Below are 19,493 nucleotides of genomic sequence, written 5' to 3'. Positions count from 1 at the left end.
GATCGAGAGGGGGTGGCCAGAAACCAACGGCCATCCCCTCATCACGGATCGCTCCTGTAGGGAAACGGACCGCCGTATCCAGCGGGAGGGGGTCCGATCGGACCCCCCACCCGCTGGAAGGCAGGCACGTACATGTACGTGCTTGTGCCTGCCTGTGCCATTGTAATGACGTACATTGGCAATACGGCGGTCCTTAAGTGGTTAACATGCGTTTGAATGCGATTGCTGAATTCCGAACACAGCTACATCCCCAGTTATAAGAGGGAGCAACCACACTTATGCAACCACACTACTTTGATTTTTTTATTATACCACCCCCCTTCAAAAGATTTCAGTTTTTCCAACAATAATAGATTGGAAATGTGAAATGAGCGAAGTATATTATATGGAGAAACAAATAAGATAAGAAGGATATGTGGAGAATAAGATCTCAAAGTATTGGAAAAAATGGGAGGAGTTTTGTACCTCAGGGAATCTGAAAGAATTTTTGTAAGAGAAGGGAGTTGGGGTGGGTGGGGGTTTATTTTAATATTTTTTTTTTGTGGATGTTAGTATGTTTGTGGTAATATGATGGTATATTACATGGTTGTTGATTGTTGATATGTATGTTTTAAAATATAAAATAAAGAGAAATTTAAAACAAAAGATTTCAGTTTGTTTTCCAATTGAGTTGTACAGTATATAGGTCACATTAAAGGTGGAAAAAGTTCTGAAATGATTTTTCTTACATCACAGAAACCTGACATTTTAACAGGGGCATGTAGACTTTAGAAGATTATATCCACTGTATATATGCTTAAGTGTCCTAGTATCTAACGATATGTAACAAAGGCGTGAGAGGGTATAGCAAGCACCACATCCCCAAATAGTAAAACATGAAACACACCTATTTGTTTTTGTTCATTTCTGAGATGTGAAGCACTGTGAAAAGTTAAATTTTTTGCTTTTCAATTTAGTGTCTAACAATATACAGCCATGTGAAAAATTAAGTACACCCCATCAAAATTGTTGATTGTTTTTAAATATTTGCACAGGTAAACAATAGACATTGAAAGGAGAAGTACAGCCAAAGCTCGTTTGGCTAGACTTCACCTGTGGATCACAGGAGTGCAGTTCATTCTGCACTCCTGTGACCTGTTTTTAGTCATCATCTCTCTTCTCAAAGAGCTGTGAGAACATAGCGATCGGCAGTGTATAGCATCACTCAGTTGCTACAGATTTGTCGGCTGCACATTCATGGTTCTAATCTCTCGTTCTCTCATTTCACCACATCCCAAACGTGCTCTATTGGATTGAGATCTGGTCACTGTAGAGGCCATTGGAGTACAGTGAACTCATTGTCATGTTAAAAAAAAACAGTTTGAGATGATTTAAGCTTTGTGACATGGTGCATTATCCTGCTGGAAGTAGCCATCAGAAGAAGGGTACACTGTAGTCATAAACAATGGACATGGTCAGCAACAATACTCAGGTAGGCTGTGGCGTTTAAACAATACTCAATTGGTTCTAAGGGGCCCAAAGTGTGCGAAGAAAATATCTCTGACAGTTACACCACCACTACCAGCCTGAACCGTTAACACAAGGCAGGATGGATCCATGCTTTCATGTTATTTAGGCCAAATTATGACCCTACCATCTGATGGTCGCAGCTGAAATGGAGACTCATGGAAACTCATCAGACCAGGCATCATTTTCTATTGTCAAGTTTTGGTGAGCCTGTGTGAATTGTAGCCTCAGTCCCCTGTTCTTAGCTGACAAGAGTGGCACCCGGTATGGTCTTCTGCTGCTTTATCCCATCTGCTTCAAGGTTTGATATGTTGTGCATTCAGAGATGATATTCTGCATACCTTGGTTGTAATGAGTGGTTATTTGAGTTACTGTTGCCTTTCCATCATCTTGAACCAGTCTGCCCATTCTCCTCTGACATCAACAATGCATTTTTGTGCACACAATTAGAGCTCATTGGATATTTTCTCTTTTCAGACTATTCTCTGTAAACCCTAGAGATGGTTGTGCGTGAAAATCCCAGTAGATTAGCAGTTTTTGAAATACTCAGACCAGCCCATCTGGCACCAACAACGGTGCCACATTCAAAGTCACTTAAATCCCCTTTCTTCCCCATTCTGATGCTCAGTTTGAACTTCAGAAAGTCATCTTCACCATGTCTAGATGTCTAAATGCACTGAATTGCTGAAATGTGATTTGTGATTGACTGATTAGCAATTTATGTTACCAAGACATTGAACAGGTGTACCTAATAAAGTCTCCGGTGAGTGTATACATATATCTATATAGATATATACCCCCATCAAATCATTCTCTGCAGCTATTCTATTTTGTACCACCCCCTGCCTTTAGAATGTAAGCTCTACAAGCAGGGCCCTCCTGTAACTTTTCTATTGAACTGTACTGTAATTGTGTTGTCCCCCCTATACATTGTAAAGTGTTGCGTAAACTGTTGGCACTATATAAATCGTGAATAATAATAATAATATATATATATATATATATATATATATATATATATATATATATATATATATATATAAACTTTACATTGTATAGACTGTATGTTGAGGTTTTTTGTGTGTTTGCCCTAATGTCTATTGTCTAACAGTCATGTTAAAAAATAAATACACTGCATTAAAATTGTTAATCAAAAAAAAAAGAAGAAAAACCCTAAAAAGAAAAAAAATCTAGGCAGGACTTCAAAGATGTGCTATCTTCTCAATTTAGGGCAGAAAAAAGTAGTGTGTGTATCCCAGTAACCTAAAAACCTTTCAGCGATAGGACCACCACACAGACCACCATGGTGTATACTGTACACGTGGGGGCTTAGCGGACAAAGATGACCCTCTTTGAGGAGAAGTCAAGTACCAGCAGATTGCTATGCAGTAAAGCTCCATGTGGAAATAGGACCATGAAAAGAGGAAGAAACAATCTGCATAGTGCAAATCGGTCAGATAAAATAAGTGTGAGCCCAATGCAGTGTGCACACATATAGGGGCTGTTTGTATTCGTCTGAGAGTGGCACACACAGCACCGAGCTCCGGTGTATAGGTGGCGTGCACCTGACTGACAGCCTGAGTGGACGCCTGCTGAGCTGGCACTGAAGCAGACTGAAGAGAGGCAGGCACCTGTGGGATTATCGTCTCTGTCTTATCACAGCCGGTCTGCTGACACTGAGCACCCAGTCAGCAGCAGATGACAATGCTGTGAGAGCCACACATACCCTGATACCACGCAGCACACAAGGCTACACTTGCTGAACACCTTCTAGTAGGTGCTGTGAAAGCAGGACCTACTAGAAAACTTTGCAAGCATCACCATAAAAGCAATGGCAGACACAACTAGAAATTTTAGGAAATGTATATGTGTGAATTAGCCGTGGCCATCTTGCTTTTGGCTGAAGGGACAATCCATGTGTTATGAACTGTTTGATCATCATCTTCTCTTGTGGAGGTGTATTTACCTCTATTAAAGTTTATTTTATCTGTCTGATTTGTTTCTCCCTCCTTTCATGGTACTATTTCCGTATGGAGCTTTACTGCATACTGATCTGCTAGTATACCCAGATGTGTAATAGTCTGTTAAGATCCCTAAAGGAGGTTGGAGGTTCCCTATAATATTATAACAAGCCCCACTTGACCTCTCCTCAGTGAGGGTCATCTTTGTCCAGTAAGCCCCCACCTTTATACACTTTCTCAAGTACTATCCGCCACTAATTACCAATACCTATTTTTCCTGTCATGTGACAGTTTTTTTAGACTAATGAAAACTGGTTACTTAAGGCGAGCCCCGATTCACATTTGTGCATTTTCAAATGCGATTTCATAGTGCAAATTTGCATTACAAGTAAAATAGAATGGTTTCCTATTGAGGGCGTTCAGATAGATGCATTGTATTTCAGAAAAAGGGCCCTGTGCGAGTTTGGTTCTTTGCAATTTGAAATTGCACTCTATACTGTAGGTTAGAATGGGACTATTGAGAAAGAAATGAATTTTTGCTTTAAATTGCCTTGTGCATTAACTTGGGGAGGGAGGAGGTGCTATGTAGCAGAGAGAGAGAGAGAGAGAGAGGGCCTGTGAGCAGTGTTCCACAGCTCCCTGCAGCTTCACACATTGCTCTTGTGGCTACTTACAGACTCCTCTCTCTGATCCCCTCTGCTCACATGGAGAGGACCAAAAAATTCTGCTATAAAATCTCATCAAAAATGGACTGGTATTCATATACAACCACTTGTGAATCGCGTGGCTAAATCGAACTACAAAACGGATATATGTGAACCCACCCTGAAAGTATCATTTTTAGTATTGGAGCATTTGCAGGGGTACAGGTACTCATGCAAATGCTTAGTATCAGTGCAATGCTAGTGTCCAGATATACATTTGGGTAAAAAAATGGATTGGAAAACAAGATAAAATTGTCAAAAAAAGAAAAGAGAAACAGCAGGGGCATATAGGAAGAGAGGGAAAACCACCATCCCAGCACTGAGAAAAAACTCATAAACCAAACTCCCAACTCAAGAAACAAACACTTAGTTGTTTACTAAGCACATGATACAATAACCAAGTAGGAGGGGGTCATTTAAAAGACTATCCAACAGGCCTATATCTTATGGAAGTGTACACGAGTATCACAAGATAGGTGGCTACTTTGGTCTATTTTCTGGAGCCATAACTAGAAGGAACTATCATTTTTTTGCAGAACAGTGGAAGAAGAGCTTTAGCAGTATTCAATAATTGAGGAGTATAGACCATTTGTATTTTTTCTTGAGCCATTTCTTTGTGGGTTTGCTAGTATGTTTCAGATCATTGCCATGCTGAAAGATTATTTTTCATTTGAACTTTAACTTTTGGACAGATAGTCTCACGTTACCATCAAGCACACTATGGTACAATGTAAAATTTATAGTTGACTCGATGACTGCAAGTGGCCCATGCCCTGAAGTAACAAAGCAACCCCAATCCATAACATATCCACCATTGCGCTTTACAGTTGGTATAAGGTTCTTCTTCTGAAATACTTTTTACTGTGAACAAACACCAATATCTTTAATTGATCAGTATTCAGTACATTGTTCTAGAAGGCCTGGTCTTTGCCTATATGCTCAGTGGCAAATATTGGAAAATTGTTCTAATTTTCTTTTTGGACAGCAAGGGCTTTTTCATAACACACCTCTCCTGCAAATTAAATTGGTGCAATCTCTTTATGATTATAGATGCATGCTCTTTTTCCCCAACTGTTGCAAGAGTTATCTGAACATCCTGCGATTAAACTATGGGGTTCTTGAAAACCTAATTTACCATCAGTCAGTTCTTGGATTGAATTTGCTGGGCCTGGACAAATTAGCAGTTGTTTGACACCTATGCCACTTGTAGATTATTTTTCTTACAGTGAAATGATTGATTTCAAATAATTTGTCAATTTATTATTATTTATTATATAAAGATATCAAATGGGACTAGACAGGGGTGTCCCCTATCCCCACTTCTGTACGTTATGATAATGGAACATCTTATGGAAGCTATAAGGGGAAATACGGATATCAAAGGGATAGAGGTTAAAGGTAAAGAATATAAGACGGCTGCATATGCAGATGATCTTTTATTATATATAACTAACCCTATAATTACAATACCAAATGTAATAAAAGAACTGGAAAGATTTGGGCAATTGAGCAACTTTAAAGTTAATTATGATAAATCTGAAGTAATGAACATCTCATTGGAAGAAGGAATGCAAAAGATAATACTAAATGATTTCCCATTTAAATGGAAACAAGACGCGATTAAGTATCTTGGAATATATATTCCAAGTGACTTAAAACTTCTACAGGACATGAACTATAATAAAGCAATTTATAAGGTAAAAAGACTTTTAGGAAAATATGATAAAATAACTTATTCCTGGTTAGGGAAAATAAATATTCTAAAGATGGTGATACTACCAATTATGCTATATATTTTTCAAACGGTCCCTATTATACCATCAGGAAAGATTATGAAGGATTTAAGAGAAGCTGCGGAAAGTTTTATATGGTCGCATAAGGTTCCTAGAATAGGAAGAGAAGTATTAATAAGAACAAAAAAAAATGGAGGACTGGCAATGCCTGACTTCTCCAAATACCTCCAAGCAGCGTCAATAATGAGAATTATAGATTGGCAGCATAATGCAAAAAATAAACAATGGGTAAAGCTAGAAGAAGATATAATAGGGGCTAGAATAAAACATCAACCATGGATAAAATCTAATTTAAGACCAGAAGAAAAGGAGTTACCCATTTTTGTAAAAACAACATTAAAAATTTGGGATGATATAATAAAAAAAGGAAATCTCTCCTTAATGAGTGGCCCTATGACCCCATTATTTGCCAACCCCGAATTTAGACCAGCACTAAAAAGCAAAACATTTCTTAAATGGAATATGGAGGAGCATGAGCGAATAATACAAATCCTGATAGATGGGAGAATGCCAACGTTTCAGGAAATGGGACATGAATATAATAATAAATGGCTGCAATACTCTCAGTTGAAAGCATATATAGATCCATTAATGATAAGTATTAATAGACAATTAACTGTATTCGAGCAAATAGTATTAAATAAGGATAAAGCGAATAAAAAACTTTCTAAGATATACAATCTATTACTCCCCTATGGTGATATTAAAAAAATAGCAGCAGTGAAAAAATGGGAGGAGGAAATAGGGAATGTGTTGACAGAGAAGGAATGGGAAGGGATATATGGAAGAATACATAAACTATCGGTAGCAATCAAGGACCAAGAAAAAAACTATAAAGTTGCAATAAGATGGTATAGAAGCCCAGTAGTAATGAATAGAATAAATAAAAGGAACCCTGAAACCTGTTGGAGATGCAAAATAGAAAAGGGTACTTTAGAACACATATGGTATAGCTGTTACAAGTTAAGAGATTTTTGGGGTAAGATAACAGAAATATATCAGCGAGTGACAGGTACTAGGATAAACATAGATATAATGATAGTACTATTCTCTCTCACACCTAAATCATTAACACAGAAAGAGATAGAGTTTTTGCACTGTATGACTACAGCTGCAAAAGTTGTAATAGCGCGAAAATGGAAAAAGGAAAATGCTCCATTAATAATAGAGTGGAAATGTGAAATGAGTGAAACACACTATATGGAGAAGCAAATAAGAGAAGAAGGATATGTGGAGAATCCGATTTCAAAGCATTGGAAAAAGTGGGAGGATTTTTGCACCTCAGTGATCCTTAAGGAATATTTGTAAGTGAGGAAGTGAGGAGCGATGGGGTAGGGGGGAGGGATGAGGGCTGATTTATATATATACATATTTTTTTGTTTTTTTTGTTTTGAGAAATATGTAGTAGTTGATGGATGTTAGGTATGTTGATGGATGTTTTGTATGTTTTATAATTATAAAGAAATAATAAAGAAAGATTTGAAACAAATAATTTGTCAATCTTTTTAAATCCCTTGCCAGACCCATAGTCACCCACAACTTTCTATCTGAAGGTCATAGAGAGCTCTATTGATTTTGGCATGATGACACTACACATGTCAATAGCAAAGAGAACACCAGACCCTGGATGTCTGAAGCAGAAATAAGAAAAGTTTCACCTGTATACGCCATAAGGAGGTTCCAATTATCAGCACCTAATCTGAAGCATCAAATTCAATTTAATGGATTTAAAGTGGTGGTAATTGTAGGGGTGTATTTATGTTTCCATATGACAAATTCCATTTTTATTCATTTAGATCATGAAAATGAATACACCATGTCAGCTTTATGTGTCAATTGTTCTAGCACATTACCTTTATCTGTAGGTACTGTTTGAATGAAGGTATATTTTTTGCAAGTTTAAATATGATATAAATGTACATGGGGTGTAATTGCTTTTTCACATAACTGTACACAAGTATATATTACCAAAAGTACTGGTACGTTCAGGACTCTCCGCAGGCCAGTCACGTTCCTGCACCCCCAAACACGCTTATCCATGTCTTTATAGACCTGATTAATTAGAACGGAGACTGCGAACCAGGCCTTCTTGTCCAAAATCACAAATGCACTTCTGGAAGGATGGTCAAACACTCCCATAGACACACTCCTAAACCTTGTGGACAGCCTTATCAGAAGAGTTTAAGCTGTTATAGCTGCAAAGGGTGGGCAAACTCAATATTGAACCCTACGGATTAAGACTGGGATGCCATTAAAGTTCATGTGTAGGCAGGCGTCCCAATACTTTTGGTAATATAGTTTATGTATATTATCAATAGCACCACACTGTTAAGTATGATTGACCCTATCTTATAGCATATTTTTCCTTGTAATTTCCCATTTGATTTCATATGATGCCTGATATATATATATATATATATATATATATATATATATATATATATATATATATATACATAAAGAAAACAGAAGATCAAAGACAAAAGACACTCAGCATGATTTATATTTAGCTATTTGCCTAGATTTCTGATTAAGGTGGCAATGCTTTTTTTACACTTGTTGAGAAGTCTCCAAAATTATTGGCACGTTAAACCTTAGTGTACCAGCAACACACTAAAATTAGGTGTTAATGCAGCATTTTAATGCCATGGCTTAAAAAAAAATGTTTTCCACATGTTACTTTTTTTTTAATAATTTTATACAAGATATTCAATGGAAAAGTGACTTGGCACAACACTGAACCACTCATATGGCCATCTTCATTAGTGAAAACCAGCCAGTGCTCGTTGGGCCTCAGATATCTCCCAACCCAGACCCAGGTGTTAAAAGGATTTACACACAATGGCTATTTGACATTAATAAGACTCCTTCCCCAATGTTACATCAGAATTATACCACACTTGCCACACCAAATTTCTTTCCATATCTCCTTGACAGATATGTTGCTTTATAATAGGGCATCATTGCATTCACCAGCCCCTTCCAAAAAAGTAGGGAGGGAGCTTCAGGTTTCCTCCAATGTAATAGTATAGCCTTGCTGCCATAAAACAGTAGGATATTGATTAGAGTTCTGTGAGCCTGAGATGGAACCACCTCTTAGACCAATCCAAGGAGACACACTCTGATTGTCAGTGGGACAGGGACCACCAGGACCTCGGCTATGCTAGAGGTAACCTCAGTCCAGAACTGTAGGAGCTGAGGGCACCCCCAAAATATATGGTCTGCAGCCGCTGGGGAAAACGTACACCTCCAACATTATGCCGGAACATAAGGGTATATGATAGCCAGTCTAGCTGGGGTATAATAAATTTTATGCAAGAATTTAAAGTGGATCAGTCTATCACATGTTACGTTTTAAAGAGCATTAAGGGTGATTAGCATTAAAATATAGTTAACATGATTTAACGGTAAGAAGGATTTCGCCCAATGTTGAATGAGGACTGTCAGGTGTCCATGATGGACTCCAAACATGTGATGAATCACATCAAATGGTGTGCATGAAAAAGAAATGATCTGCACACAGTGTGATACTGTTTGATGTTGACATATTGTCTACACTGCCTTCATATCAGATTAGACAATATGTGTAGACAATACAAAATAACCAATAGACATAATACAGGTATATTGAGAAGGAAATGTGTTGTGTAAATATTATAATTAGGTACAACACACACACACAATTTAAGGACGGCATTGAGTATTAGAATGGTGGCATCCACATTTCCTGTGAACACAGGAAGTGGTTACATATAAGGTAGTTACAGCAGTGGGTATAATGTCTCAAATAAGTACCAAGATGGCAATATGAACACTTCTTGCAGAAACAGGAAGTGACCTCATACTGATCACACACTTAGAGGGATGTAGTGAGATCTAAGCTTCTGAAGACGCCCAGTGGGAGGGGCGAGACACATCAAGATAAAGAGACCTAGTGACAGTTGTTTTCACACCAAGGCAGGATTTTTTGCACGGTTTTAAAAGTTTGATGTAAGTGTAATGATTTTGGATTTTTATGAATAAAAAATTAGCAGTATTACACTATATATCCTTTTCTCAAAATTGTCACACAACTAATACGGATATCCGATCACCGGTAAAGTTGGGAAGGTGATAATTATATCCGGATATAGGATATACCTGACGTCTTTAATATATCAGTGGAAGGAAGATGATATTTTCACCCACATACTGATTACATCCAGCAGCCCTAGCCATTGTTGGGGGACACCATTCCAAACTTAATACCAGGTGCATTTAAAGATTATTGCTGGTGAGTGGGGACCCAGGAGGGGAGCACGTAGTGTCACCAAGATCTACACCAGCTGCATAATTTACACAAGTTCGACACACCATATGATTATATGGATGGACTTTATATGATTGCACTTTGTTTTGCACAATAATTGCACTGAGCACTTTACATTGCTAGTTACTATGTTATTGATTATACTGATGTAGGCACTTTATTATGCATTGTTTAATTGTTTATTGGAGCAGCGCTGAATATAACATTTCAATTATCAAACAGTATCATGCTATGTGTGGATCATTTGTTTTTCATGCACACCATTTGATGTGATTTATCGTATCATGGATACCTGACAGTCTTCTTTCAACATTGGGTGGAACCCTTCTTACCGTATTTCCAGTGGTGGGAGTTCCTGTTTGAGGCCATTCCCTCAACAGTGCCTGCTGGACCCACGTGCTATACGGTATGTGTGTCCATCGAATCTGTTAAGCATGATGACTTTACCATTTTGACTGTATTATCCAAGAAATAACTTTTCACTTTATTTTGAACTCTAATCGACTTTCTATAGATATTTATTATTCACTTTGGACTTTTATGTTTTGGTTTTCTTCACATTCAATTTTGCACTGCCTATTTTACCTTATCAGGTTCATACGTTATTCACTTGCTCACTTAGCGCCACACTTTTGTCTTTTATTTCCATTTTGTCTAGTGGTGTGGTGGCTGCTTATTTTGTTCTCTATTGCCACGTACACACGATCGGAAATTCCGGCCAGAAAAAGACAGATGAGAGCTTTTCTTCGGAAAATGTGACCGTGTGTATGCTCCAACGGAATTCAGTTGTCTGAATTTCCGCCAGCCATAAATTGATAGCATATTCTCAATTTTCCCGACAGAAAAACTTTCTATCGGAAATTCCGATCGTGTGTATGCAATTCCGACCCGCCAAATATCACACATGCTCAGATTCAACTATGAGACGGAAGCTATTGGCTACTGGCTATTGAACTTCCTTTTTCTAGTTACGTCATACGTGTTGTACGTCACCGCGTTCTAAACGATCGGAATTTGGTGTGACCATGTGTAGGCAAGACAGCTTGAGCGGAATTCCATCGGGAAAACCATCAGAGGTTTTTCCGACGAGAATTCCAATCGTGTGTACGCAGCATAAGTGTAGTTTTTTTTCTTTTTCAACATGATTTAACATCTGCTCAAATTAGAATTTTTATGATGAACAATAGTTGACACCAAAATATCAGACACAACTGTACATACCTTTTCCTGTCTTTAGTTTTATCCTTCTTTTTGTTCTTGGGGCTTCTTGATCTGCCCAGGAATAAACAAATAATTTTGTTAGTCCGAATCAGAAAACTTCTGAACTGGCTATGAAATGTATGTATAACATATGTAACTTATCTTCTTTCTTCCTACCAACCCCACATAGGGGTTCTGATGCACAAAACGTAATGTACAGTGCCTTGAAAAAAGTATTCATACCGCTTGAAATTCTCCACATTTTGTCATGTTACAACCTAAAACGTACATGTATTTTATTGGGATTTTATGTGATAGATCAACACAAAGTGGCATATAATTGTGAAGTAAAAGGAAAATAATAAATGGTTTTCAATTTTTTTACAAATAAATATCTGAAAAGTGTTGAGTGCATTTGTATTCAGCTTTACTCTGATACCCTTAACTAAAATCTAGTGGAACCAATTGCCTTCAGAAGTCACCTAATTAGTAAATAGAGTACACCTGTGTGTAATCTAATCTCAGTATAAATACAGCTGTTTTGTGAAGCCCTCAGATGTATGTTAGAGAACTGTAGTGAACAAACTGCATCATGAAGGCCAAGGAGCACACCAGACAGGTCAGGGATAAAGTTGAGAAGTTTAAAGCGGGGTTAGGTTATAAAAAATATCCCAAGCTTTGAACATCTCGTGGAGCACTGTTCAATAAATCATCCAAAAATTGAAAGAGTATGGCACAACTGCAAACCTACCAAGACATAGCTGTCCATCTAAACTGACAAGCCGGGCATTAATGACAGAAGCAGCCAAGAGGCCCATGGTAACTTTGGGTGAGCTGCAGAGATCCACAGCTCAGGTGGGAGAATCTGTCCACAGGCCAACTATTAGTCGTGCACTCCACAAATCTGGCCTTTATGGAAGAGTGGCAAGAAGAAAGCCATTGTTGAAAGAAGGCCATAAGAAGTCCCATTTGCTGTTTGCGAGAAGCCATGTGGGGGACACAGCAAACATGTGGAAGAAGGTGCTCTAGTCAGATAAGATCAAAATGTAACTTTTTGGCCTAAAAGAAAAACGCTATGTGTGGCAGAAAACGAGCACTGCACATCACCGTGAACACATCACCCGTGAAACATTATGATGGTGTAGCATCATGTTGTGGGAATGCTTTTCTTCAGCAGAGACAGGGAAGCTGGTCAGAGTTGATGGGAAGGTGGATGGAGCCAAATACAGTGCAATCTTAGAAGAAAACCTGTTAAAGTCTGCAAAAGACTTGAAACTGGAGCAGAGGTTCACCTTCCAGCAGGACAACAACCCCAAACATACAGCCAGAGCTACAATGGGATGGTTTATCAAAGCATACTGGTGTGTTATAAGAATGGACCTGTCAAAGTCCAGACCAAAATCCAATTGAGAATCTGTGGCAAGACTTGCTCACAGATGCTCTCCATCCAATCTAACAAGCTTGAGCTATTGAATGGGCAAAAATGTCACTCTCTAGATGTGCAAGGCTGGTAGAGACATTTCCAAAAAGAATTGCAGCTGTAATGGCAGCGAAAGGTGGTTCTACAAAGTATTGACTTAAGGGGCTGAATACAAATGCACGCCACACTTTTTACATATTTATTTGTAAAAAAAATTGAAAACCATTTGTCATTTTCCCTCCACTTCACAATTATGTAGCACTTTATGTTGGTCTATCACAGAAAAAACCCAATAAAACACATTTATGTTTTTGGATGTAACATGACAAAATGTTGAAAATTTCAAGAATTGTGAATATTTTTCATGGCACCGTACATGCCAAAAAAGGCCATTTACTTAAAGACCAGACCAGATAGCCTACGTTCATCTAACATCCAGAGTTGGGTACTAGGGAAAATTCCATTGTTTAAGTTACCCTGAATATTTGAATTGTCTTTGGGTATTTACCTGGACATAGACCGGGTGAAAATGATTTATTTTATCAAATCAGCCTCGAAGTGTACAAGCCATAAACTATGAAATAATACATCAGCAGATTCTACTAGCTAAATATTGAAGTCTTGCATTAGGTACAGTGCTGTCCATGTGAGCCCCTATGGACAGAGCTGCTATCACAGAAAGGTGCTAATCATAAATAGCATTAAAGCCTAAGTACACCCAAAGTAAAACAACACAAGGGGCATAACTTACATACTTGTAGGATGTGTCCCTTGCGTTAATGCCTTTTTTTGTTAGTTGAAATGTCCCCATCCTCCCCCCAACCCCACTGTCATAATCTTTCGGTGCAGCAGGGATAATAGAACTAACAGGCTGTACTCAAGAGAGCTCAACTATGCGTGTGTCTTTGCCTAACTCCACCATTCATAGAAGCCATACTTCAGCTTCTCTGAATGGGGAGGCGGGCAACTGGTTTATTCATTAAAGCTGTAGTATGGTTTCTACAAATGGCAGAACTGGGCAAAAATGGCAGACACATGCAGGCTGTCTTGATGAGAGCCTGTGATAGTCTGTCGGTTCTGTTAACCCCAACCGCACCAAAATGTCACAGCAGTGGGGATGGGGAAGGCATGGATGGAGGAGAATTTCAACTAAAAGAAGAGGTAGTAGCACAAGGGACACATTATACTGACTGTAAGTTATCTACCTTGTGCTGATTTTTCAGTTTTTATTTCAGCTGCACTTACGCTTCAATTTAAGATTAAACATATCAATAGGAAAGGAATTTAAATCATATTAGATTTCAGCACTTCATAATTTCTCGCCTAGGTGAGAATTATGTTTTTTCCCCATCGAGCCCTGCAGCACGCCTGCACACACATGGGTTCCCCCCACCATTTGCATATATTTCCCACACATGTGCAAAGACTGGATTAGTACCACCAGTTGGTTTTGGTGCCTTGTGCACTATAACATCTTATAAAGAAAGAGATTTCACATTCTAAAGCATACAAGTCACAATCTTTCCAAAGCTGTCATAAAATTCATAAAAAATTCAGAGGGACATGCAATAGGCTTATTGATTTTCCACAGTACCATTGCATAATGTACTTCCTTACTGAACAATCCTAAAATAGTTAGATTTTAATTTTAGAACTAGTACTATGCCACCATTTATACAGTTCCACGATAAACATGTGTTGTACAGGTGGTGGGGAACCCCTATGTTTCCAGCTGTATGTATTGATGGTTATAAATTATTTCTGTTGTCCTTGCAAACAACTGGTGTAGAATGTTTTCATCAGTTTTCTGAAATTAAAATTAACATATTAAATTTTTTAGTCTATTGTCAGTTACAGCTACTGTCTAATCTCAGTGTACAGCACAGAAGAAGAAAGCACTTGACAGCAAAATAGCTAAGCAGTTAAGAGCGTATTTTTTTTCTTAGTCCAATCTTCAAATGAATAGTGCTATTTTGTTCTTCTTTGCAGGTGCCTTATTTTCCAATTAGAGGTAATTTTCTGTTATACTTGTTATCAGCTCCTCTGTCAATTGCTCCCACCCATTTCTTTTAAAACCATTGTTTAACTGTTATATTTGTGCTGCCTTTTCTTCCCTGTATGGTTCTTTAGTAAGTGCTGGAAACTGCAGGCAATGACCTTGGCATCATAAATGAACAGCTACACTTACAAGTGTAAAACCTATCTATTAGCTCAACGATGCATAGACCATACAAAGAAACAAGAGGAACTGTCCATCTTATTATTAAGTAAGAATATAAAGTCATTAAATCTGTACTGCTTATTATGTTATATAGAATCCACAGGAGTGACGTTTTCTATAATGTTTTGAAAATTATATTTTTAATAATAAAAATTAATACCATAATTAACCAATCAGCGATAAAGCAGTAATGATACACAAATCTACAAGCCTCTCTTTGAAATACTTTACCTTCCTACAAGGTTTTTGAGATATCTTTTTTTATTGTACTTACTATTTCAGTATTTATGTAAATGAAAGGTGTGACCTTAGATCTGCATAGGACATGATTTAAACAAACCTTAAAATGTATTCCTGTTAAACCTTGTATTGACCTTTGGTTAACCCTAATCAGTCCTAATTAACTTATTTCTCTCTTTCTCCCCTTAGTTATTTTTTCCTTTTGTTTACTTCGGTATTTTTTTTACTGATAATATTTATTTTTTCATTTTCATTCATTTTGTTTTTTACATTTTTTTTTTTACTGTTGCATAACAAGAAAACATGCCTAGTGCATTTTTTCTTTTGCAGAGGGGAATAGAGTGGGCGCATGTCCTCTTCTTCTTGCTGACCTGGAGGTGATGTGTAAAACGTCATTTCCAGGTCCCCGTGTCACATTCTGCACTGCATTAGAACAGGTAAAGGCTTTTAGAAATGTGGTGTCTCATTAATGGCTTGCCGACCAGCCGCCGCAGTTATATTGTAGCAGGTTGGCTCAGCTGCGTGAATCACCGTAGGTGTACGTTGGGCTTGTACACGGCACCCACTGGCCAGTGGGGGGAGCCAATCAGCATTTTTTTCCATGGCCGCTGGCTGCCTGCGATCATTTCCCACAGCGACAGAATGGAAATCTGCCAAAGTAAACAAGGCAGATCTCCATTCTGTCAGGGGATGACACACATATCCTATCTTTCTGCTATGCAGGAAGACGGATCTGTGTGTTGTCCCAGGCAGCCCATCCCCCATATAGTTAGTAAACACACCCAGGGAACACATTTAACCCCTTGATCGCCCCCTGATGTTAACCCCTTCCCTGCCAGTGCCATTACTACAATGTCAGTGCATATTTCTACCACTGATCACTGTAATAATGTCACTGGTTCCCAAAAAAGTGTAAAAAATAAAAAAAAACTGTAAAAACTGTGTGCCTCAATCCCGCAGTCCTGCTAAAAAATCACAGATCACCGCCATTACTAATAAAAAAATAAAAATAAATAAAAATGGCATAAATCTATCCCTTATTTTGTAGATGCTATAACTTTTGTGCAATCCAATCAATATACGCTTAATGTGTTTTTTTTACCTAAAATATGTAGCAGAATATATATTGGCCTATATTTTTTAAATATTTTTATTAGGCATGTTTTATAGCAGAAAGTAAAAAAAAATTTTTTGTTTATAATGGAAAAAAAAAACCGCACAGGTGACCACATACCACCTCAAAGCTCTATTTGTGGGGAAAAAAGGACACACATTTTATTTGGGTACAACATTGCAATTTTCAGTTAAAGTAACACAGTGCCGTATCGCAAAAAAAAGGCATATTCAGGAAGTGGGTAAATCCTTCCGGGGCTGAAGTGGTTAAAGAGAACCTATCACCAAAAAATCCTCATATTTTTTGCCCCCTATGTGATAAAAAAAGTTAAAAAGAAATACAAAAAAATAAAATAAAGTTACACCCAACCATATAAACCCCCCCAAAATGTTTTTAGAGGGCCCCCCACCCCATCATACATGTACGTACGAACATCAACACATGCATCAGTGGTGCCTACGCATGAAAATGTTGATACGATACACATTACATATTGCCACACACGCCAGAGTGAGAGCAAAAATTTGAGCACTTGCATAACACTAAACTTAGGACCTGTAGGGGATTTTAAAACTTTGCCTATTAAAAATATAGGGTAACGAAGTTTGTTGCAAGTGTTAAATCTGGACTTAGATGTTAATTGTTTTATTTTTATATATTTTTTTATATTTTTAATGTTGACCAATCTATATATGCTTACTAATCTATATTGGAATATAATTGTTGTCATTGGGAATATTTTGGAATCATTTGAGATAAGGGATCATCAAGGAGATTGACATGTAGAGTACAACACTGTATTTATTGATTGCATAGTCCCAATTAATGAGTTTTTTCAAGATACTGTCGCTCACATCAGATTTGACAATATGTGTAGACAATACAAAATAACCGATAGACATAATACAGGTATATTGAGAAGGAAATGTGTTCTGTAGATGTTGTAATTAAGTACAATATACACACAATTTAAGGACGGTATTGAGTATTAGAATGATGGAATCCACATTTCCTGTAGTTACAGCAGTGGGTGTAATGTCTCAAATGAGTACCAAGATGGCGATATGAACACTTCCTGTGGAAACAGGAAGTGACCTCATACTGCTCACACACTTAGTGGGATGTAGTGAGATCTAACAGGAAGCCACTGAATACAATAGGCAAACCTTCTGACTGAGTCTATGGGAGTACCAAGGTGGCGGTAACAACACTTCCGGTTCGGCGGAAACAGGAAGTGATTGAAATTTTACTACGTACTCATTGAGAGTAGTAGGAGTTACCGGGTGTAGTAGGCAGGACTTAACACATATAAGGCAACCAGTCACGGGTGCTATTAGCTTCTGAAGATGCCCAGTGGAAGGGGCGAAACTCGTCAAGTTGAGGAAACCTAGTGGCAGGTGTGTGCATGCCAAGGCAGGATTTTTTTGCAATGTTTTAAAAGTTTGATGTACGTGTAATGATTTTGGATTTTTATGAATAAAATTAGCAGTATTACATTATATATCCTTTTCTCTTCATTGCCACATGCAGGTGATAATTATATCTGGATATAGGATATACCTGATGGCTTTTATATATTTGTGGAAGGAAGATGATATTTTCACCCACATACTGATCACATCCAGCAGCCCGAGCCATTGACAGGAGACACCATTCCAAACTTAATACCAGGCACATTTAAAGATTATTGCTGTTGAGTGGGGACCCAGACGGGGAGCACGGAGTGTCACCAAGATCTACACCAACTGCATAATTTCACACCATATGATTATATGGATGGACTCTATACGATTGTACTTTAATTGCACTGAGCACTTTATATTGTTAATTAATACTGTCATTAATTATACTGATGTAGGCACTTTATTATTATTATTATTATATATTGGTCCATTGTTTATTGGAGCAGCGCTGAGTTTAACATCTATATTTTCATAAAAAATTGAAACTACCACCGTTTTATGCTCTAGGCCAAGGTTTCTCAACCAGGATTCCTCCAGAGGTTGCTAGAGTTTCTTTGAGCAGTGAGAAATGTCTACCTCTCAAATAAGTTCCCACTGACATCTTTGATCTTTTAGCTATCTGTAAGGGAGTAATTCTTCCCAATGACCACAAGTGTAAGGACCATTCTTCCCAGTGACCATCACACTAATGTATCATGAGTTGTGGTTATTGTAATTTTTAGAAGGGATTCCCTGAGACCGGAAAGTTATTTCAAGGGTTCTGTGTTGAAAAGGTTGAGAAAAGCTGCTCTAGGCTTTCTGCTTTTAGAATATATATAATATTTTGGGTGTTTCACACAATCTTCAGGGCTACAATTATTTTTTTAAATGTGTGCAAAAAACTGAAAAACTCCTCTGTCAGCAAAAGGGTTAAATGCAAATATAACCATCTGAATCAAGGAATCCTATTAACATCCTTGTTATATGGAGGTCAATATAAACACGTAACTATATAAAATGCTGGTGCAGTTTTCCTTCAACTATTCAAATGTTTTTGGGCTTAAACATTGGATGAAAGCGATTGCAGTTATTAGAAAATTCCCCTGCGTATGGCCAGCATTTGTTGTTAGGAGAATTTCACACTTGAATGATCAAATCAAGATTATTTGTTGTGACTGGTTATAAGGAACGTAAAAAACAGGCCAGTCATACAGTACATGCTTATGTGCTTCCTGAGTGGCCAAATTGAAAGTATTCAATGAACTATATAACAATTTCTTAGTGGAAATACACTTTAAGGCCAGAAAACAACACACATAACCATTTAACACACCACAAAACATACATGTGAAAATACGTTTTGTGTATTGTAATGCACTTAAAAGAAAAGGCTGGGTACATTTCTCGTAATGTGAGGCTTGCTAACCCCTTCAGCCCCAGAAGAATTTATCCCCTTCCTGACCAGAGCACTTTTTGCGATTCGGCACTGCGTCGATTTAACTGACAATTGCACGTGCAACGTGCAACGTGGCTCCTAAACAAAATTGGTGTCCTTTTTTTTCCCACAAATAGAGCTTTCTTTT

General features: G+C 37.8%; 1 protein-coding gene across 1 annotated transcript in view; it reads right to left on the bottom strand.

Moving 5' to 3' along the window:
- The window catches only part of LOC143958923 (uncharacterized), a 382,425-nt gene that overhangs the window by 74,842 nt on the left and 288,090 nt on the right, over positions 1 to 19,493 (bottom strand). Inside the window, exon 8 of the mRNA XM_077467909.1 lies at positions 11,495 to 11,545. Coding sequence (XP_077324035.1) covers positions 11,495 to 11,545 — 51 coding nt within the window. The remainder of the gene's footprint in view (positions 1 to 11,494; positions 11,546 to 19,493) is intronic.

The sequence above is a fragment of the Lithobates pipiens genome, unplaced genomic scaffold, assembly GCF_037356315.1.
Source record: "Lithobates pipiens isolate NorthernLeopardFrog02 unplaced genomic scaffold, aLitPip1_a1.2 Scaffold_65, whole genome shotgun sequence".
NCBI classification, from domain to species: Eukaryota; Metazoa; Chordata; class Amphibia; order Anura; family Ranidae; genus Lithobates; species Lithobates pipiens.
The sequence above is the reverse complement of the archived record's forward strand: the minus strand, read 5'-3'. Positions and strand labels throughout refer to the sequence as shown.